This window comes from Rhinatrema bivittatum, chromosome 10 (genome assembly GCF_901001135.1).
Source record: "Rhinatrema bivittatum chromosome 10, aRhiBiv1.1, whole genome shotgun sequence".
NCBI classification, from domain to species: Eukaryota; Metazoa; Chordata; class Amphibia; order Gymnophiona; family Rhinatrematidae; genus Rhinatrema; species Rhinatrema bivittatum.
In genome coordinates this window covers 77,516,784-77,540,462 of record NC_042624.1, presented here as the reverse complement: position 1 = coordinate 77,540,462, position 23,679 = coordinate 77,516,784, and the positions used below count along the sequence as shown (strand labels likewise).

At 43.7% G+C, this 23,679-nt stretch overlaps 1 protein-coding gene across 8 annotated transcripts in view; it reads left to right on the top strand.

Moving 5' to 3' along the window:
• MTF2 (metal response element binding transcription factor 2) overlaps window positions 1–23,679 on the top strand; it is a 144,908-nt gene that overhangs the window by 10,397 nt on the left and 110,832 nt on the right. For 7 of the 8 annotated variants that reach the window (XR_003858958.1, XM_029618303.1, XM_029618301.1 and 4 more), the window contains exons 2-5: window positions 9,954–10,152; window positions 10,954–11,035; window positions 20,992–21,087; window positions 23,016–23,116. Coding sequence is in view for 7 of the 8 variants with exons in the window: in XM_029618303.1 (XP_029474163.1) it covers window positions 9,954–10,152; window positions 10,954–11,035; window positions 20,992–21,087; window positions 23,016–23,116 (478 nt within the window). In the remaining variant the exon portion in view is untranslated. Of the gene's footprint in view, window positions 1–9,953; window positions 10,153–10,953; window positions 11,036–17,829; window positions 17,958–20,991; window positions 21,088–23,015; window positions 23,117–23,679 lie in introns of those variants that run through there. The other variant, XM_029618304.1, reaches the window with a different exon arrangement.

Genomic DNA, 23,679 nt, shown 5'->3' with positions numbered 1-23,679 from the left:
GCTTGAAAGACGGAGGACATATCTTTTTCATGACCTCACTTAGGGCTATAAAGGAGATGTGGAGGATGTGTGGCCCTGACCAAAACTAGTAGTTCCCTGTCTTCTGCAAAGGCAGACATATGAAGAGGATGCAGCTCCCAGAGTCGGGGTGTGTACCCTGGCCTAGTTGAGTCCCTATGGCTCTGGGACAACTACTCCTAGGTGTTAATTCTCCCAGTGGGAGCAGTCTCCTAGGCTCTGCCCTGGTTGAGTTCCTGGGTCATTCCAGTGGCAGCATTTCCCAGGCCCTGAGCCTGGTTGAGTTCCTGGAAGGTCCCTTCTTGTATGTGGGCCTGCGAAACCTCCAGAGAACAGTGCCTGTCCCAGTGCCTTGTGGGCGCTGTAGCATAACAGTGATCACTTAGCTGCAGAGAGTGATTCCCGGATTCTCAAGAGGCTTGTAAGGCACTCTCGCTCTCTCCACCCTTGCTTCCCTCTTTCGCAGGTGAAAGAGCAGCAGAAGTAAGTAGAAGCCTTGCCAGCTACCAGCAGGTAAGTAGTGGCTGAGATTTTTTTTTTTTTGTGGATGTACATGTGCTGGAGAGAGGACTGCAGCTGAGCATATGCACTTACCTCAGGGGAATGGGTAACTCCCCAAGGTTAAACTGTTCTGGTCTTTTCTATAGCGTTAAGTACTAATCTGTGAAACTCCTATGAGTTTTCCAAGTAGGCTGGGTAAGGCCTGCAAACAATACTGCAAGGCTAAACATTACCCAACAAAAGTGTGACAATCTGCATGGGTTAATTAGTACCTAACAGAGGGGCCAATGCAATAAATTTGCGTGGAAAGCGGGCGCTGAACAGCCAGCGCCCACTTTAACGTGCCCCAGGCACCCCCAAGGGGGGGCACCATGCAATATTTAAATTAGGGGGTTGCGTTAGCAAGGAGGCGCTAGGGTCACCTGCGCGCCCCTAGCGCCTCCTTGCTAACGCAACCCCGATCGGTTTTCCTAACTCGGCCATCTGTCGGTTAGGAAAACAGACTCCGGGGGTTCAGGAAACGGACGCTTGTAAGTTGAGCATCCGTTTCCTGCACTCGACTTTTAAGTGTTTTTTTAAACTTGTTTCTTTTTAATAAAATTTCTTTATGCAATAGGGCCTGAAGTCTCAATGGAGCCAGTTCCTCAATCCTCTTTCCACTCCTGTCACCATCATGTCCAGTATGAAAAGGGATTTGGACTGGTGGCTAACACCATTGACGCTCACATTGGGCTCGCCTCTGGCCCCCGCCAATTCACAGAGTCCTCACCACGGACACTTCCACCAAGGGGTGGGGTGCCCATCTCACCCACCTACAGGCTCAGGGCCTATGGTCCACCTGGGAACGGTCACAACAAATAAACCTCCTGGAACTCAGGGCCATTTGGAACGCTCTTTGGGACTTCGACCATACCTTCCGCGGAAAGACTGTCATGGTCCACAGGGACAATCAAATTGCCATGTTCTACATCAAGAAAGGAGGGTCAGGTTCCTGGAACCTTTGCAGAGAAGCTGTCTGGATCCTGGAATGGGCAGAGAGCAGGTCCATCTCCCTTCAAGCCACTTACCTGCCTGGAATCAACAATTCCAGAGCCAACAGACTGAGCAGGATATTTCACCCCCACGAGTGGGGAGCTTCATCAGGAAGTGGCAATTCACATATTTCACACTTGAGGTCTTCCTTGAATCGACCTCTTTGCAACAGAACAGAAAGGTCAAGATCTTTTGCTCTGTGTATCCCAGTTACCACAGACTATCGCAGGACACATTCCTCATAGACTGGACAGAGGGTCTTTTCTACACTTTCCCTCCGATACCTCTCATCTCTCGCACAGTCCAGAAGTGCATCGCAGACAACGCGGACCTGATTCTCATCACTCCAGCATGGGCCAGGCAACTGTGGTACATCTACTTAGTTCAGTTATCGGTGGCCCAACCAATCCCCCTGGGCAACAGTTCACACTGCCTCACCCAAGAAGAGGGCTCTCTGCTTCATCCGCTATATTCATCTCTGAATCTCACTGCGTGGCGATTGAAAGGTTGGTATTCCACCACCTAAACCTTTCTCCTCCGCTTCAGAATATTATAGTCTCATCCAGGAAACCCTCTACAAGACTCAGCTATCAACGGAAATGGGCACGCTATGCCTTTTGGTGCTCGATTAATGGCACAGATCCGCTCACCTGCCCACCGGAACGTCTCCTGGACTTTCTTCCATCTGCTCTACTGGTCAGGATTGGCCACAGCTTCGGTTCGAGTTCACCTCAGTGCCATAGCCGCCTACCACTCCCCTCTCAATGAGGCGCCAATCTCTTGTCACCAACTCAACTCCAGATTCATGAAGGGGGTTCTATGTCTCCGGCCCCCGGTCTGAAAACCTCCAGTCCCATGGGATATAAATGTAGTGCTAGAGCAATTAATGCTACCACCCTTCGAACCATGGACACTTGTCATTCCAGGTTCCTGTCTTGGAAAATACTCTTCATGGTTGCCCTCACCTCTGCTAGGCGGGTCAGCGAGCTACAAGCCCTAGTACACTACCCGCCCTACCTGGAGTTTTATCATGACAAGGTTATGCTGCGCACACATCCCACCTTCCTCCCGAAAGTGGTATCTGCTTTCCACATCAACCAATCCATCGCCCTCTCGACATTTTACCTCATGCCAATGAGGGCGAACGCAGACTCCACACGCTGGATTGTAAACGAACACTCGCCTACTATAAACGCCGCACTCATTCTGACCGCAGAGCCTCCCAGTTCTTCTTCTCCTTTAACCCAAATGCCCCAGGACTTCCAGTCTCCAAGAGGACACTCTCATCCTGAATCTCGAAATGCATTCAGTTCTGCTATCAGAAGCGCTTGGAAACCCTGTCCGCCACCCCCAAGGCATACCAGGTCCGCGCTTTAGCTGCGTCAATAGCTCATCTCCACGAAGTGCCTCTTCTGGACATTTTTAAAGCGGCCACATGGTCCTCACTACATAAGTTCATATCCCACTACTGTTTAAACAAGCTGACCACGGAGGACGCACATATGGGAAAGACAATTCTCACGTCAGGAACTACTTGAATGCTTCGCAGGCAACACATAAGAACTGTTCGCATCTTTCCTCTGTCTTGAGCACGTTATTTCACTGTATCATGGACATATGATTAGCACAATGTGCGCGCAATACTTCTGCTGGGAATCTCAGACAGCATGGTTAATTCATAATTCTTATCTACAGGAAAAGAGCAAGTTTGCTTATCGTAAATGGTATTTTCCGTAGATAGCAGATGAATTAGCCATGCTAACCCTCCCGCCTTCCTGGACAGTTTCTTCATATTGTATCTCATCTTGCTCATCTTCTCTCCAGTTTTGCTAACGCACTCCTACAGGATGGAGTCCCAGTATCCCCAATTCAGGGAAATATGCCATCATAACCCCTTCTAGGAGGTTCTTCTTTGTCTCATTCACTTGCAGTGGGGTTTAGCCATTCAGCGTTTGTCCACCAGGGCTATTGTGCTCTAAGGCAACCCCCCCTCCCCCCAATTCACCATCTTCATCATTGGGATCCTGGATAAGTGTTCCCACACCTTCAAAATCCGAGTAGGGATTAGCAGGGATACCCTCTAACCCGCTACGGGAACCTCCAAAGCATTCCTCTCCGAAAGACCTTGCTTATTCAAAGTTTTAGATAAATTGGGAAAAACACTTAGAGTGAATGTGCATAAGGATAAAAATCCTTGGACAGAGGTCTTTGGTTCCTTCAAATTTTAGACAGTCCAGCAGAACCAAAACCTATTCCAGTTCAGAATAATCTGCAACAGCTGCAAATGAGAATGTAGGAAAACCCCATCTCATACCCATATGGCAAGAAAGTTAGACCTCAAATACAGGGCTCAGAAATCACCAGGATTTGGACTAGTTCAAATATCTTATCAATCTGTTATCCCAGAATCCACCCTGAATAAAAGCAAAGCAAGAAATTATTCCAATACACCTCCAGGGAAGAATCCAAAGTTGCTTGACAATTTCGGGAAGTATTTGAATACTATATTGCGTACCTCAACTTCTTTAATCTGAGTTTGGTGAATGACCTGGTGGAGAGCCAGCTGCATATGTGGTGGTGATCATGAGAAGTTGGCAGATGTGCCTTATCAGGGGGAACACTTTTTTGGAGAGAAGTTCAGAGAAATGGTTGCACTGATGAGCAGAATGCAGAGATCCAATCCCTCGACAGGACCAGAACAACTATCTTCTGAAGACTATCCTTTTATGTTTTTAAGAGGCCACATTTCCAGAGACATTGTTTCCGGTCTTTGCAAAGATACTGGCTCCCATCTCTTTCTGCTCAGCAACAGGTTCCAGCTTGTGCTTTTCAATGCGAATGCTATCAAACTGAAATGATGCAACAAGTCCAGCCCAAATATGTTTATCATATTTTTTATCACTTCAAATATTCAATAACCACCCGCTCCCTTAGCAGGGAGAATCTAGGCCTTCTTGGAGGAGTGGTGCAAGATGACCAAAGACCACTGGGTTCTCAGGATTATAGAATCTGGATATTGTTTGTGTTTCTCCCGGCTACCATATCTTCCTCACAGTTGTCGTCAAGCCGGACTTTTGTCACTTGATGCAACTGCATCTGGAAATGGAATTGCTTTTTCAGAGATGAGCAATAGAGCTGAAGTTCCAACATTAACAGGGATTCTACTCCTGGTACTTTCTCATCCCCCAAACTTCTCTGGGACTGAGACCCATTCTGGATCTGATAAACCTTAAGTATCTGCACCAAGAGAAATTCAAAATTAATTCCCGCAACATAATTCTTCCCTACGTCCAAAAGGAAAATGGATGTGCACTTTCAAACTGAAGGATGCATATGCCCACATACCCATTCATCCCACCACTTCAAAGTGGATTCTTTCCATTATCAATACAGGTCAGCAGCTCCAGGTGTTGTTTTCACCAAATGCGTGGCTGTAGTAGCATCACACTTAAGGTGGCAGGGAATCCAAGTCTTCCCCTATCTGGGTGATTGGTTAATAATGGCCAAATCCCAACAAATGTCAATTCAGCTTCTACAGAAATTGGGATTTCTGGTGAATTTAAAGAAATAAAATCTAGTGCTGACCCAGAAATAAAATGTATTGGGTAATGGATAGTTTCACTGCAGGAAAGAGCTTTTCTTTTGTTGGACGGGCAAACATTGAGATTACTCATTCACAAGCTATTAAACTTGCAGCGTTTGATAGCCAGAGAAGTCCTGGTTGTTTTAGGTCATAAGGCGGTGTTCATGTAGTTCCACTAATCCACCTCCATCGATTGCAGTAAAGACTATGCTGTGAGTGGGAACAGCGAACTCAACCCTTGACAACTAAAGTACAAGTATAAAGAAATATGAAATGGGAATTACACTGGTAGCTAAACCCTCGCATTCGTAAGGAAAGAGCTCCACTTCACTGGTTCCTCATAAGAAAATAAGACATGCCATACTGGTTCAGACCAAAGGTCCATCAAGCCCAGTATCCTGTTTCCAACTGTGGCCAATTCAGGTCACAAGTACCTGGCAGGATCCCAAGGGGTAGAAAGATTCCATGCTGCTTATCCCAGGGATATGCAGTGGATTTCCCCAAATCCACCTTAATTTATGGACTTTCCTCCAGAAACTTGTCCAAACCTTTTTTAAATGCAGCTATACTAACAGCTTTCACCACATCCTCTGACAACAAATTCCAGAGCTTAATTATGAGTTAAGTGTAAAAAAAAAAAGAAAAAAAGATATTTTCTCCTATTAATTTTAAATCTATCACCTAGTAATTTCATTGTGTCCCCTAGTCTTTGTACTGTTTGAAAGATTAAACAACTAATTAACCTTTACTTGTTCCACTCCACTCATTTTATAGACCTCTTATATCTCCTGTCAGCCGTCTCTTCTTCAAACTGAAGAGTCCTAACCTCTTTAGCCTTTTCTCATAGGAGAATCATTACATCCCCTTTATCATTTTGGTTGCCCTTCTCTGTACCTTTTCTAATTCTGCTATATCTTTTTTGAGATGATGTGACCAGAACTACACATAATATTCAAGATGAGGAAGCACCATGGAGCAATACAGAGCCATTATGATATTCTGTTTTATTCTCCATTCCTTTCCTAATAATTCCTAGCATTCTATTTGCTTTCTTGGCTGCTACTGCACACTGATCAGAAGATTTCAATGTCTTATCAATAATGAAGCCTAGATTATTTTCGTGAATGACTCCTAATGTGGAACCTTGCATCGTGTACTTATAATTTGGGTTCCTCTTAAGTGCATTATTTGCACTTCTCCACATTAAAATTCATTTGCTATTTGCATATTAGCTTTGCAAGGTTCTTTTGTAATTTCTCACAATCCTCTCGTGATTTAACAATTTTGAATAATTTGGGGTCATCAGCAAATTTGATCACCTCACTCCTTGTCCCCATTTCCAGATTATTTATAAATATATTAAAAAGCAGTGGTCCCAGAACAGATTCCTGGGGCACGCCACTATTCATCTTTCTCCATTGGGATAATTTACCATTTAGCCCTACTTTTTCTATTATTTATTTATTTTTTTACCAGTTCGCAATCCACAATAGGACACTGTCCCCTGTACCATAACTTTTTAATTTCCTAAGAAGCCTCTCATGAGGGACTTAGTCAAATGCTTTCTGGTAATCGAGATACACTATATCTACTGGCTCATCTTTATCTACATGTTAGTTTACTTCCTTAAAAAATCTGTTGGCTTTGTCCCATTAAACTATGCCTGTCTAAATGTTCAGTTTTGTTCTTTGATAGTTTCTACCATTTTGCCTGGCACAGATGTCAGTCTCACTGGTCTATAGTTTCCTGGATCACCCCTTGAGCCCTTTTTTAAAATTGGCATTACATTGGCAATCCTCCAGTCTTCAGGTACCATAGATGATTTTAATGATAGTTTACAAATTACTAATAGCAAGTCCGCAGTTTTCATTTTTCAGTTCTTTCAGCACTCTGGGATATATATCACCTGGTTCAGGTAATTTGCTACTCTTTAATTTGTCAATTTACCCTAGTACATCTTCCAGGTTCACTGAAATTTATTTCAGTTGTGCGGAATCATCACCTTTGAATATCATTTCTGGCATGGGTATCTCTCTCACACGCAAGCGCAAATATACTGAATAGCACCAGGAAAATTATACAGTGAAAAATAAGATTCTCCGGATCAAATTATAAAATGAATCATTTAAAATTTGTAGGACCGTTAGTCATGCTGTCTAATTGCATTAACCTATAGAGTGCAAGTATAAACAGTTCATATTATTGTGGTGGTTTATTTTTTTTTGTTTAATTGCAAATAAAAATTGTGATAGACGTAGAGCAACCAAAAACATAGACAAACTCCCAAAATGGTTCTTGGTTTAGTCCTTTGATCTAGAGCGGTCTGATTTGTTCAGTTTTTCTAATGAGAGGTATGTTGGTGTTTTTGCGCCTGGTGTAATATTTGCGGTGTTGTGTTTTTAAGATAGATGTTACATTTTTAGTCTGGCAGTTTGTGTGTTATGATATGGCAGATTTGCTATAGGGGAAGTAAATCCAACAACACACCGGAGTACCACTTGCACTCACAATAGTAAGCATCCACACAAGTGCAAGAAATGAGTGAGTTCCTGGTGTACTTTATGATTAATCATTTATGAAATTTTTATTGCGGCAACTCCTTGTTAAAGATAGTCTTTTACCGAACATCCCCCATATAGGTTCAGAGTACTTTTTTTTTTTTTTTTTTTTTTTGGCATGGTTTTGCATTATTACACTATTTCTGATAGCAGAGGGTATTTGTATAGCTTTTACTGAGGTGACATTAGAATTTGAATATTTTTCTGTGGTGAGTGTTAAAAGGAAATGTCCTTCAAACCAACAATCAAGTGGCCATGTTTAAGTGAACAAACAGGGTGGCACAGGGTCATGTACTTTATGCCAGGAAAAGATAAATATATGGGAATTGGCATGCAAATTTCAAGCTGTCCTGCATGCCACCTATCTTCCAGGGATCTCCTCCATGCTAGTGGATTGTTTGAGCAGAGTTTCCCATCTGCATGCATAGTCTGCAACAGTCAACAGCCAATGCACTGTTTGACTTATGGGGTCTTCCAGCGAACAACCTATTTGCATCTGGAGAAATTTTGTTCTTTTCTACCTAACAAACTCAGGATAGCTCAGAACGCTTTCCTGCACAATTGAGATGCAGATCTCATGTAAGATTTTTCACAAATTCCATTTATCCCCAGAATAGTGCAAAAAGTGCTAAGGCCATGGCCCAAGCAGATTTGGTTAGCATTTTATCTATTTATTTATTTATTTATTTAAAATCTTTTCTATACCGTCGCTAAGTTATCTACCATCTACTATCTTGTACAGTTTTCCAGCAGTCCTCCAATCCATCTGGGTGGGGGGGGGGTACGGACGGACGGACAAACAAATCCAACATTCACTCGAGGAAAGAAATCTATTCCATCCAAATCGCTTATCCCACAGCCTAACAACTTGGATGTTGAACACTCAGTAATTTCAGATCTTGTTTTATCCATAGTGATAGTATCTGAAGCCATCAGCTGGAGAGCCTATGGCTTTGACTGAAACAGATTCTCTATATGGTGTCAACATAATGCCTTGGTCCGTTTTTTCAAACATTTGGTAATCTATTTGTGCTTGCTTTCTGAATCAAGCCTCGCCTTCCTCAGTAAGCATACATCTTGGCATGATAGGTTTTCTGTCAACTTGAATATAAGTCACTATCTCAGCTCCATTGGTATTGAGATTTATGAAAGGATTAGGAAAAAATTAAACCTCCAGTACAGAAACCTCCAGTGCCATGGGAACTGAATGTTTCATCTCAATTAATGAAGCCACCCTTTCAAACCGTTAGACTCTGCTTCTCAAGTTTTTGACATGAAAAGTAACATTTCTTGTGGTACCATCAGTCAAAATAGAGAACTTCAAGTATTAGTTCGTTATCCGCCATATATGCAATTCTTCCACAATTGGGTGGTGCTGTGCACCCACCTGAAGTTTCTACTAAAAGTCATATTGGCTTTCCATATTAATCGGTGCATTGTACTGCACATGAAAGGGAGAAAGCCCTTCATAATTTGAATTGTAAAAGAGCTTTGGCCTTCTACAAGAGAAGAATCCTGCTACATTGTCAAGCTTTGCTGCTGTTCATATTTTACCATCCTAGCAAACTTGACATAGCATTCACCAAACGTGCATTGTCCAGCTGGATATTGGACTGCATCCAGCATTGCTACACAGCTGCAGGCCTACAAATTACAGACTCTGTTAAAGTTCATCCATTGCTCATCTGCGAGCAGTACTTCTCAAAAATATGTGCAAAACTGCAAACTGGTCATCAGTACACACCTTTATGTCCAATTGCTGTCTGGACAACCTCTCAAAAAGTGATGGTAAATTCATAAAAGCATTTTTGTATAGCTTATGCATCCCCTACTCTCTACATTAAGGTCCAGGTTGCTTATTCACTAAAGGTTCTACTGCAACCCTCAGCTTTGGTAATCCCATCATGACATGGCTAACTTAGCCCTGCTTATTGAAGGAAAAGCAAATTTGCTTACCGTAAACTGTTTTCCGTAGGTAGCAGGATCAATTAGCCATGCTAAATACCCACCTACCTCCCTGAAGTGGAGGGTTGACTACCTAGCTAAATTCAGCTGCACACTCGACTAAGGAGGCTTGTGAGGCAACACCCATGTGGGAATTCCCACACATGCTCAGTAGAGCTAAAAGTTCTACTAACTAGTGTGTTTGGTGCCACCAGATGACATCACCCATGTGTTATGGCTAATTCATCCTGTTATCTATGGAAAACACTGTTTATGGTAAGCAAACTTGCTATATATATTTTTTTTTTTTTCCACAGAGACTCTACAGGGTTGGGTAATTTACTGGTCCAGAAGCGGTCTCCCTTCCGTCGAAATCAAAAGACCCTGGTGTCCCTGACCAAGCTGTCTTCACGACATGGACAGAAAATCAAAAGACCAGCATGTAAATTTGAAGAAGGTCAGGATGTCCTAGCTAGATGGTCAGATGGCTTGTTTTATCTTGGAACTATCAAAAAGGTAATTCATATCCAACAATGCAAATCTGAGTTACTGCCTGCTATTGCACTAAATATTGCAAATGCTTTATGAACTAAAGTGATTGGTTGTGGTACTCATTTATCTGTTTCCAAACCAAGTTTACTTATTTGACACTAGCATTTTTGATATACAAGTGTAAAACCCTAGTGTTACATAAATTCAAAACTGATATCAGCTAAGAAAAGAAATGCAATTCTTAGTTTGGTTGAAAATTTAAAGGAGTAATAATTTTGTGTTCATGAAACTCACAGCTTGTCAATAGTGGAATCTGAAATCTTCTGGTTATGTTAAGTACGGTTAGAAAGTCTTAATTGTCTCTCACTTCTGTTTTGGAAACATGACCTTTCTCTTTGAGAGGGTATTAGTTTTATTTTCTCATCCAATCTTTTGATTTCTCTTTTGAGGCTGCCAGATAAGGTTCGATTTATAGAGATGATTTATGGACATCTGATTTACATTGACAGGTTAAAAAAGTCCCACTAAATAGCCCTAAAATAGCCTTGACTTTAAATTACTATTCTCCTCTTTTCGATATTGATTACAGGTATTTGTACCTGTAATCAATCCACAGCATCATCCGTTCTAATGTCAGGTAGTAAATGGTGTATCAACTATAAAACCATTTATTCATTGCAGGCAGGGTTTTTTTTGTCTATATCTTACCAGTAATTGGATATATTTTTCACTGAGTTCATAACTTCTAGAAAACATGCTTAAAATAAGTATTAACATAATTTGAAATATTGATCACTATTTTAAAATGATGTACTTTTTCTTCAGATAAACACATTTAAGCAGAGCTGCTTCATCATATTTGAAGACAACTCTAAATCCTGGGTTCTCTGGAAGGATATACAAACAGGCAAGTTCAAATGAAAATATTCTAGTTTAACACTTACATTTTTAGTTTCAAGTGTCAAATTCTCTCTTTCTTGTTTACTAACACATTTTGCAATGTAAAGGACATTCTCACAGGACAAGCAGGATGGTAGTCCTCACATATGGGTGACATCACAGGATGGAGCCCAATCACGGAACACTTCTGTCAAAGTTTCCAGAACTTTGACTGGCCCCTATTGGGCATGCCCAGCATGGCACTAACCCTGCAGCCAGCAGGGGTCCCCCTTCAGTCTTCTCTTTTCCGCACAGTAGTAGCCATGCGGTTAAGGAGCTCTGTAGAGATTCCTGACAGGAATTTTCCTCACAGAATTACTAGAATTTAATTTACCCCACAGGGGTCCCTCCTTCAACTTTTCAAGCGGCGGCACTCTGGTAAGTTTTTTACCTGTTTTCCGTCGATTACCGTCTAGTTTGGCCCTCGCGGCCTACTGGCTGTCGACTGTACCGCGGCTCAATTTTTGCCATGGCGTCGGGGTTCCGCCGGTGCCCGGACTGTAATCGCACCATGTCCATCACAGACCCTCACAAAATCTGTGTAATGTGCCTCTGATGTGAGCACGATGTCCTAACCTGCACCAAATGTGCCCTAATGACACCAAAAGGTCGCAAGGCTAGAATGGAGAAGATGGAACTTCTCTTCTGTGCTCAAACCCCGATGCCGTCTATTGCATTGACATCGCCAGAACCAGCACCATCATCTTCGCGCCAGCATCGACCTCCGGCCGGTGACCATCTGGCATCGACGTCTTCTCAGCCTTTAACACCCTCTACTCCCTCTCAGGATTGTGGGGATCGTAGGGATAAACATCGCCACCGGCATTGAAAGTCTCGGATCATCGACCTCGCCATCATCCGAGCTGCCGTCAAAGAAACCCCATCCAGAAAAGGCACTGACCTTTTCGGTGACCGGGTCACCGAGGCAACCCTCACCCAACAGGGTATCGGTAGCTGCGACTCCGCCTTTAACGATGGTCCCTCCTTCTTCTGTTCCGGAGCCGGGGCTGCTTGCTCCAGGTCTCCAAGAAGAACTGGACCGGATGGTTCAGGAGGCCATCGACAAGGCGATGCATTGACTCCAGGTTCCTTCGACACCAGTACCGATTGCGGAACCGACCACCGACCCGATTCCAACAGCATTGGCACCGCTGCTCTTGAGGATGGAAGCGCTTATAGCCGCTTTTCCTCCAATGGATCCCGGGTCACCGATGGCTCCGGTGCCCTCCCCGCTTGCTTTGTCATCGGGAGGAGAAACACCGTTCCGCATCCCTCCATCGGGAGTTTTGCCGAAGCCTCAGCCAGCGATGCCGACAAGTCCGATGCACCCATCGGTGCCAATACGTCCATTGGCCCCACCGAGCCATCCTTCAATGCCGTCATCGGTGCCTCCAGTTATTCCTTTGAGTCCTTCGGAGCCTAGACATGGACCTTCAGGGATCCCACCGCCTCGTCCTCCTCTAGCCCCTAGAGGAGCAGTTGCTGATCCCTATGATTCCTGGACTGATGATTCTTCACCAGACACCGATGACTTGCCTTCTCCACCTTCACCTACTGAAAGTAGAAAGCATTCTCCTCCAGAAGACCTTTCCCTTATAAATTTTGTGAAGGAGATGTCTGAATTGGTTCCCTTCCAATTACAGATGGAACAGAATGATAGGTATCAAATGATGGAGTTACTACAATTCCTGGATGCTCCCAAGGAAACAATCTCCATCCCTATCCACCAGGTTCTTCTGGACCTCCTCAAAAAGAACTGGGAACATCCTGGCTCTGTTGCTCCAGTGCACAGGAAAGCTGACACCACCTATCTTGTTCAGTCAGCTCCAGGATTTCACAAACCTCAATTGGATCACCAATCTGTGGTTGTAGAATCTGCCCAGAAAAGAGCAAGGAGATCAAAACCTCACACTTCCTTTCCCCCAGGCAAGGAACAGAAATTTCTAGATGCCGTTGGTCGCCGTGTCTTCCAGGGATCAGTGCTCATCTCCAGAATTGCCGCTTATCAGCTCTATATGACCCAATATAATAGGGTGTTATTTAAGCAAATACAAGCCTTGACAGACTCCCTGCCTCAGCAATTTCAAGATCAACTCCAAACCCTAGTAAATAAGGGTTTTGAGGCAGGCAAGCATGAGATCAGATCATCTTACGATATCTTTGACACTGCTACCAGGGTATCTGCAGCTGCTATCTCTGGAAGACGATGGCCCTGGCTCAAGTCTTCCGACCTTCGCCCTGAAGTACAAGACAGATTATCCGACCTGCCTAGTGTAGGAGATAATCTGTTTGGCGAACAGTGGCTGAACTCAAGGACCATCATGAGACCCTAAGACCGCTCTCTCTGATGCCTTCTGAGTACTCTTCAAAACAGCCCTTCCGGAAGGACTCTAAGAAGTCATTCTTCCGTCCAAAGAAATCCTACCCGCCACCAACTAGAACCCGTTCTATGAGACCATTTCAAAAAGCCCAGTCTCGTCAGACACGAAAACAAAAACTGCAATCAGCTCCTGAGCCGGGCCCTGCTTCCGGTTTTTAACTCCTGCATCCAGCTTCCATTACCCCACATACCAGTAGGAGGTCGATTGTGCCATTTCAACAACAGGTAGCACTCAATCACCTCAGACCAGTGGGTCCTGGCGATAATTGCTCAGGGTTATCATCTATCTGAACTTTCTTTCCATTCCACTGGACTCCCCACCTCGACTGATGTGGAGAACATCTGATCACTCCATCCTTCTGGAACAGGAAGTCTCCCTCCTCCTCCAGTCCAAGGCAATAGAACCAGTGCCCTACTCTCAGCGTGGCCTAGGGTTCTATTTCCGGTACTTTCTAATCCCCAAAAAATCGGGAGGCATGCGTCCAGTTCTGGACCTACGTGCCCTCAATAAGTACCTCCAGCGAGAGAAGTTCAAAATGGTAACCTTGGGTTCTCTTCTTCCTCTTCTGCAAAGAGGAGATTGGCTCTGCTTTCTAGTACTCCAGGACGCATACACTCATATTGCGATAACTCCATCTCATCGCAAATTCCTGAGATTTCTGCTAGGCCCCAAGCCCTATCAGTACCGAGTGCTTCCATTCGTCCTCGCGTCTGCACCACGAGTCTTCACAAAATGCCTCGTCGTAGTTGCAGCCTTCCTCTAGACCAGAGCTTTCCAAACTTTTCATGTTGGTGACACACTTTTTAGACAAACATAATTTCGGGACATGGTAATTCAGTCTACTAGTAAACCAGAGGTTAAAGGTTAAACGAACGAAACATATTTCGACAATTTATGTATGTTTCCTTAAATATATACATAAATAAAATGTTTCACGACACAACCTATCTCATGAAAACCTTAAATTTATATTAAAAATATATATTCCAAGATTCATGTTATTGTTATAATTTATGAGAAACAATAATAAAACAAATTGTCTGTCCCCCACACACTCATCTTTCTCCTCCCCCCAGCACGTCTGTACCCCACACACTCATATCTCTCCCCCTCAAGCACATGTCTGTCCCCCCAGCACGTTTGCCCACCACTCACTCATCTCTCTCCCCCCAGCACATGTCTGGCCCCCACACTCATGTACCTCGTCTTTTTGATTGTTGCCAGTTAAGTGCTTCACTCCCTTCCATGATCACCAGACACTGCTGCTTGCAGTCAGTACTCTTCATGGCCAGGCCTCATCGGCAGCAGCAGCCAATGCAAGGATGGCTGGGCTCGTTCCACCCACCAAGCCCCCCCAAAAAACGCGATTGACAGCAAAAATCACCCAATAATAAGCAACCCATAAACTGAAAAAAAAAAGTGAATCTCTAGGAAAAAAAAAAGCCCAAACTCGCATCAGAGTTGACCAGGCTTGCGCGACACACCTGCACACTGCAGGCGACACACTAACGTGTCCCGACACACAGTTTGGAAAGCTCTGCTCTAGACGATTGGTTAATCAGGGCTCCCACTCAGCAAGCTGCTCTGTCGTCCCTACATCTTAGCTTACACACACTAATTTCGCTAGGATTTCTCGTCAACTACGACAAATCCTACTTAGTCCTATCTCAAAACTTATCGTTGATTGGGGCAGACTTGGACACCTTGCAGGCAAAGGCTTTTCTGCCTCAACAGCGAGCTCTCACTCTCTTGTCTCTTGCACACCAGCTGCAGTCTCAGCACTCCACGACTGCACGCCACTTTCTCATCCTCCTGGAACACATGACGTCCTCAGTTCAGGTCACCCCAGTGGCCCGCTTGGCCATGAGAGTCATGCAGTGGACCCTAAGGTCACAATGGACTCAATCCATTCAGCCCCTGTCGACCATTGTCCATGTAACCGACTCACTCAGTCAGTTTCTTGCCTGGTGGAGAAATCAGGTCAATCTCCTCCAAGGCTTACCCTTCCAGGCTCCAGACCCTCAAATAACTCTCACCACTGATGCTTCCAACCTCGGTTGGGGAGCCCATGTGGCCGACCTGCAGACACAAGGATCTTAGTCTCCAGAGGAAGCCAAACACCAAATAAATTTCCTGGAGCTTCGAGCAATCAGATATGCTCTCAGGGTCTTTCAGGTTCACCTCTCCAATCAAGTCATCCTGATCCAGACGGACAACCAGGTGGCCATGTGGTACATCAACAAGCAGGGAGGCACGGGCTCCTACCTTCTGTGTCAAGAAACTGCACAGATATGGGCGGAGGCCCTCTCCCACTCGATGTACTTCAGAGTGGACAATGTGTTGGCAGACAAGCTGAGTCGCACCTTTCAACCGCACGAATGGTCTCTCAACCCCTCAGTAGCAAACTCGATCTTCCAACAATGGGTTATCCTTAAATAAACCTCTTTGCGTCACCTCAAAATCACAAAGTAGACAATTTCTGCTCTCTCACGTGCAGCCAACACCATCAACCAAGAGACGCATTCTCCCTATCATGGGCATCCGGTCTCCTATATGCATTCCCTCCACTTCCACTTCTTGCAAAGACTCTCGTGAAGTTACGTCGGGACAAGGGAACCATGATCCTGATAGCACCTCACTGGCCGCGCCAAGTGTGGTTTCCAGTACTTCAGAATCTCTTCATTCGCAGGCACATTCCCTTGGGAAAGAACCCGCTTCTAATCACTCAAAATGATAGGTGCCTACGCCACCCCAACCTTCAAGCCTTGTCCCTGACGGCATGGATGTTGAAAGGTTAATCCTTTAGCCACTTAACCTTTCTGAACCAGTTTCCCGTGTCCTGATTGCTTCATGGAAGCCTTCCACGAGAAAATCTTATTCTTACAAATGGACCAGGTTTACATCATGGTGCTTTTCTCAGTCCCTTGACCCCTTTACCTGTCCAATCATGAAGTTTCTGGACTATCTCTGGCACTTGTCAGAGTCAGGTCTAAAAACTTCCTCCATCAGAATGCATGTTAGTGCGGTAGCTGCCTTCCATAGAGGTGTCGGGGATGTTCCCATATCAGTACAACCCCTTGTAACATGTTTCTTGAAGGGCTTGCTTCACCTCAAGCCTCCTTTGCGTCCTCCAGCCCCTTCTTGGAACCTCAACCTGGTTTTGGGTCGGCTCATGAAATCACCATTTGAGCCTCTTCAATCCTGTGACCTTCAATATCTCACTTGGAAAGTGATTTTCCTTCTGGCAATCACTTCCGCTCGCAGAGTTAGTGAATTGCAGGCTCTAGTTACCTATCCGCCTTACACTAAACTTCTGCAGGACCGGGCAGTACTCCGCACTCACCCTAAGTTCTTACCTAAGGAAGTTTCGGAGTTTCATCTCAATCAATCCATTATTCTACCTACCTTTTTTCCCAGGCCCCATTCCAATCCAGGAGAGCAGGCTCTGCATACCCTTGACTGCAAACGGGCTCTAGCGTTCTACCTAGACCGTAGAGCTGCCCACAGGAAAAGCACTCAATTGTTTGTCTCGTTCATTCCACCAAATTGGAGCAGCCTGCGGGTAAGCAGACTCTCTCCTCCTGGTTGGCGGACTGCATATCCTTTTGCTATCAACAAGCAGGCATTCCCCTTCAAGACCGTGTTAAAGCACACTCTGTGAGTGCCATGGCGACTTCAGTAGCACATCTACGCTTAGTGCTGCTTCCTGACATTTGCAGGGCTGCTACCTGGAGTTCTCTCCATACTTTTACAGCCCATTATTGCTTAGACAAAGCCGGAAGACAAGATTCCGTCTTCTTCCAGTCTGTCTTGCGCAACCTATTTACAATGTGTGATGTACCAACATCCTTCTGCCTGCTCGGTGGGGTTCAGGATGCGCTCGGCCAAATTTCTTCCCAGGCCTAGTGCCTTGCACGCTTGTGTACATTTGGTGCATGCTCGGACATCCTCAGCTCGGTACTCACCCATATGTGAGGACTACCATCCTGCTTGTCCTGTGAGAAAACAAATGTTGCTTACCTGTAACAGGTGTTCTCACAGGACAGCAGGATGTTAGTCTTCACTAAACCCGCCCGCCACCCCACGGTGTTGGGTTTGTTACGTTTCTTATTTTATTTTTCGGCACTTCCTGCAGGGTTGGTGCCATGCTGGGCATGCCCAGTAGGGACCAGTCAAAGTTCTGGAAACTTTGACAGAAGTGTTCTGTGATTGGACTCCATCCTGGGATGTCACCCATATGTGAGGACTAACATCCTGCTGTCCTGTGAGAACACCTGTTACAGGTAAGCAACATTTGCTTTTAAAAAGCGCCTGAATAAATATTTCTGTGAAAATATATACTTTTTCTCTTCTCCCTCAGCCTCTTGTTTTCTCTCTCTTTTTCTCTCTTTCCTTTGATTTCCTTCTTTGGGATAATACTCATCTTGTCAGAAGGGGTAAACCAAGTTTGCTGGGGACTCAAAACACCAGCTTCAGTTTGGAACCCCATCACTGCACAAAGATAGGCAGGTAAGTAAAGTGTAGTATATATGGGTGGAGGCTAGGTTTCCCAGCCATCTTTTGTGTTCTTTACTATCTTGTTGCAGCGAGGGAATGAGCAGACTTAGGCTGATGCAATATAGTGCACTTGGCTGAGCGCACGGCTTTACAGGCGCTTGGACCCGTGAACTAAACCCCTCATGCAATAAGGGGATTAGCGCATCCAAAACGCGTGTCCAAACCAGCACGAAGCTAATAGAGCTCATCACATATAAATTCATGTTGATGAGGCTATTAGCTATTACTCCCCAATGCAAAAAAAAAAATATGCACCCGAAGTGAACATTTTTATTTTCAAAAATTAACGCCTGCCCCGGAGGCTTAATATTGTGGGGATATTAAGTTGGAGGAACCGGGGAAAGAAAATTAAAAAATGTCGCTGGTGGTCAGGTTAGGAAAACGGATGCTCAATTGACGAGCGTCCATTTTCCTAACCCATGTCTGTGCATGGGTTAGGAAAATGGATGTTCGTAAAATTGAGTGTCCGTTTTTCTAAACTGCTGACAGCCGCCTCTCCTGGGTGCCCGATGCCGACGAGGTGGTAGGAGTGTACAATTTTCCCTAGCGCCTCCTTTTTACCATGGCAGCCCATTTAAATATTAATTGAGCAGCCGGGAGAGCAGGATTGGTGTGCGTTGAGAGTGGGCACTCAATTATGAGCGCCCATTTAACGCATGCCAATATTGCATCGGCCTGTCTGTATGTTAAGGACCTGACTGAAAATTTTTGACATGGTGTGTTTCTTTCACAAATAGGGAACAGACTGATTTGATTAATTTAGCCATTTCCTAGTATGTAAATCCTTGGGATTTGTGCTTGGCCATAACATTTAATTGGGTTCCAAAAAATTTCTCTTATTTTCTATTGTAAAATCATTATTGATTTGGGCAATGAATAATTGACTCTCTTCGTGTCTCAAATTTTTTTCTCATTGAATGTGACAGCAGTTTGAAGGTAGTAATTTAACTGGCCTGTTCAGGAATGTAATGAATGTATAGGAAATGGCTAATGATTGTGAAGCAGTTAATCAGCTGGTATATAGTTATGAGCAAGGCCCCCAGCCTCTTGTGATGGTATGGTAAGGGTCATAAAATCTGACCCCTGCATTGGAATTGGCTGGCTGCCATGGAATCACTACAGGAAACTGAGAGCCATGTTGAAGAGAAAGGAGAAGCATCAGTGGTTGACCATCTCTCCTCTCATCACTCTCCATGATCATGACTTGGGGCTAGGAGGAGGCAATGCAGCATCTTGGGCCACATCTTCTTCTACTACTGGAGTTGATTTGTTGTGCTTTGAACATTGTGGAATACCAAGTCGCCAAACTCCCAAGTTGAGATGGGAAGATGAGTGAGGAAATTGGAGGGTATGCAGGAGAAAGTGATTGAGGAGATGCAGGGAGGAGGAGAGTGAATGAGGGGGGACTGAAGCATGTGAATGAGCAAGAGGAAGGGATTGGCATCTGGAGAAGAGGTGTATGTGGATCCTGCTTCCCCCCCACCCCTCTGATCCAGGATCTCCCTTCTCCCCTTATTTCCCCATCTTCCCTCCAACCCTTCTCCAGTTTCCTCTTCTGAGATCCTCTTCCTCCAAATCCCTCATTTCCTAGCATGTAGCCAGATGGACTCAGGACCAATGGGTTATGTTCTCCCCTGCTAGCAAATGGAGATGGAGTCAGGTTTCAAAGATGACATCACCCTAGATATACCCCTGCAATGACCTCAGCCATTCAGTATTTCTCTGTCTCCTAGTAGATGTGGATTGTCTCCTATCGGTATCACAGTACTCTTTAGATGAGCAAAATTTATGTTCAAATTTTTCTTTTAAATTTGAGAAGATCGTGCTCCTCTTTGCTGTGTTTCATGTTCCTCTCTGCTCAGGCTCTCCCCCCTACCCCCCATCTCTCCTCTTCCTGTTCCCTTTATACTATTGTATATATGGTTCTGTTTTTAAGCTCTGTTAGGTTTTCTTTGATGGACAATGGTATTTATTTATTGGATTGAAGCTGGTTTTAAAATGGTCTTTACTAATCATCTAAGAAAAATTTTGGTCGTGAAGATATGGTGTATAATTGCAGTATGGCAGAATGTGCAAGCTCACTGTGTTATGAGTGTTTTGTTTTACCTATGTTATTTTTATTCATGCCTTGTTTTACTGTTTTATGTTTTTATTTTATGATTTTATTAATGTAATTTTGTGAAGCACTTAAAAATATTGATTTTTTTGGTATACAAATTTCTAATAAATAAGTGGTGGAACAGGAAGCAGAGGGCTGTTCTCTGCCATTTGAGATTTGGGGTACTGACCACTAATTGAGGCAGAGCCATAAGTGCTCAAACCATGGGCCCCCTGCTATTCAAGGCACAGGGCATCTACCCCCTTTGCTCATAGTGGCCCTGAAGATGATCACTTGTTTATATGGTGCCTTTCTTTCAAGTAGGATCCCAATGTAGTTTACAATTGTATCATTTCAGACAGCCACATTTAGGGGGTATCTGTGTAACAGCCTGCACATATTTTGTATTACATGAGCATAAGTTACACCAATTTTTAAATGAAAAGTGCATACTTTTTGAAAATTATCCCGCCAAAACCGCCTTGCACACATTTACACCTGCTAAATAGTGCGCAGAGGTTTTTCAGCAAAATTAACGTGGATATTTTTGAAAATGCAAAAGTGTGCATAAGTAAAAACCTCTCTCCTGCCCTGACCCCAGGAACATCACTGCTTACTGCAGATAAACTTATGTGCATACAGGCTATATGCATATGTTTATCTGCATACTGGCTGGATAATTTTATAACTGTCTATTATAGTTAAGTAAACTGAGGCATTAGAAGTTAAATTAATTTGAAAGTCATAAAATTAGGAGTACTAGAACTAAAGTTTAATTCTCAAGGCTAAGCGCAAATGTTGCCTTACTATTAAAATGTAATTAACGTTATTCATGTGATTTGTAATTTTAGTTATTACATCATAAAGTTTCTATGTATTTGTTTACAGGGGCCACTGAAAGTGGGGAAATGGTCTGTACAATATGTCAGGAAGAGTATTCAGAAGCACCAAATGAAATGGTTATTTGTGATAAGTGTGGCCAAGGTACAGTAACCTGTAACTAGCAATTTTTAGATATTTTACCTAATCCAAGGAAAGATGTTCATGCCATCTTTGTAGGGTGACATACAAAATGAACATAATGAGATGCCAGTAGTGTAAAGCTTTGAAAGCAAATGTGTTGCTAAACCATAAAAATACATGTAGTTCTCAAACCAGCAGAATGGACAGATTGAGGCATTCACATGACAAACATTTCTATTTGTGTTAGTCTCTGTCATTAAACAGGAAAGTACCACAAGATACTTGCCCCAACCCAGTCATGTGCAAAACAGTGTTGGGCAAGTTTCTTGTGCCATTTTCCAAGTCTTGGACTGTGGACAAATGGACTACTAATAGAGGTAGAACCTTTTCTTTGACTGCCTGGATTTTTTCAAACTGCAGGCTTAACTGTGAACAGCAGTTTGTGTTTTTCTCACACCTTTATAATCCACTTTGTAGGAGAAAGATCAGAAAAAAATTTTTTTTTGCTCTTTCTCTTTTGAACTTCCTCCAACTTAAACATCCTTTGACCCCAGACAATTCAAGGAACCCTTGGTAGTTTGAAAGCTAGAGCATTGTGAATCCTTTTCTGAGGTGCACCTTCAGTACTACTGTTTGGCTAACAGAGACTGCCACTGTAATAGCTTCTGTTTTCCTCTTTTGTTCACACAGGCCGATACAGTAAAAGTTGCGGGAGAGCGGGCGAACGGGCGAACGCACAGGCCACTCTCCTGTGCGTGCGATTCAGTATTCAAATGAGGGCCCGCGGTAAAAAGAGGCGCTAGGGACACTAGTGCATCCCTAGCACCTCTTTTTTGACAGGAGCGGCAGCTGTCAGCGAGTTTGACAGCCGACGCTCAATTTTGCCGGTGTCGGTTCTCAAACCTGCTGACAACCATGGGTTCGGAAACCGGACACTGGCAAAATTGAGCGTCCAGTTTTCAACCCGCGAGCCGCGGGCTGATTTAAAATTTTTTTGTTTTAATTATTTTTTACTTTTGGGACCTATGACTTAATATCGCCATGATATTAAGTCGGAAGGTGTACAGAAAAGCAGTTTTTACTGCTTTTCTGTACACTTTCCCGGTGCCGGCAGAAATTAATGCCTACCTTTTGGGTAGGCGCTAATTTCTGAAAGTAAAATGTGCGCCTTGGCTGCTCATTTTACTTACTGAATCACACGGGAATAACTAATAGGGCCATTGACATACATTTGCATGTTGCGGGCGCTATTAGTTTCAGGGGGTTGGTCGCGCGTTTTCGACGTGCTATTACCCCTTACTGAATATGGGGTAAAGCTAGCGCGTCGAAAATGCGTGTCCATACGCGGGTTAACAGTGCGCTCTGTACTGTATCGGCCTGACAGTCTTTAGTGCACTACTTCCATGACTGCTCAGGCTCTAATGGCCCTGATGGATAGTGAATTTGAGCTCTGATTTCCTCTATTACAGTGCTAATATACCAGTAAAATGTATAGAATTTTACTGGTATATTAGGCTTGAAATGTTGCTAGGCCAAAGAGCAATATACAGATATATATAAAGATATGACATGAGTGGAAGAGAGTGTCAAGAGTTTGATGAATTAAAAAAAAAAAAGAAAAAAATTCTTATTGATTGAAAACCTAGTGAAAAAGTAGTCTGTTCATTGCCAGGCAGTAATTACAAAAGAATGTTAAGAGCCTAGCAATTAAGGCTACTGTTGCAGAGCATAAAGAGGAACATTTTTACTTTTGGCTGATACTAGTAGTTTTCTGAATTTAGTTATTTTTGCATTCATTAATGATGCAAATATGATGGTTTTAGAATTACAGGAAGAATAATAATCATCAAAGTACTTAATATTGGTTTTCTTTAGTCGTGATTAATCTGGTTTGTCTACAGAGGAGTAAAGATATTTTCATTGAAACAAAAAATCTTTTTTCCTTGCAGGTTATCATCAGTCATGCCATACCCCAAATATTGATTCCAGTGTGATTGACTCGGATGAAAAATGGCTATGTCGGCAGTGTGTCTTTGCAACAACCACAAAGGTTCAGTATGATGGAGATACAAGAATTCTGCTCATTTATTTTATTTCTGCACTTATCTAGCTTGTTTATGCAGGGCGTCTGATAAACATTTGGTCTTTAATGCTAGCAGAAGCAATCAGAACAAAAGCAAAAGGTTATAATTTATTTTATTGCTGGCAAGTTTGAAAGATTGGGTTTAAAGTTTATTGTATGAGTGAATCCTGGATATTGGCAAGTTCTTATGTTAAGACTGTCATAGAAAAACAACTCAGATGCCTTCTCCCTAGATTGGGGATAGGGTCTTTTGTATGCTTATCTTCCAATTCTTCTGGTGGCAAAGCCCTGCTTAAAGAAGCAACAGCTATGGTTTCTGATCTTATGGGAGATATCTATCAGGAATCCAGCCAAGTTGGGGAATTCCGCATCTCTCAGAAGTGAGGAATGCTGCATCACCCCAACATCAGGTACCTAGCCCTCACGGCCTAGATGTTGAGAGGTTGGTATGCATCCTATGATGCATCTGAGGAGGATTTTCATATTTTTCTGGCTTTTAGGAAGGATTCCACAAGGAAATATGTTCTTAA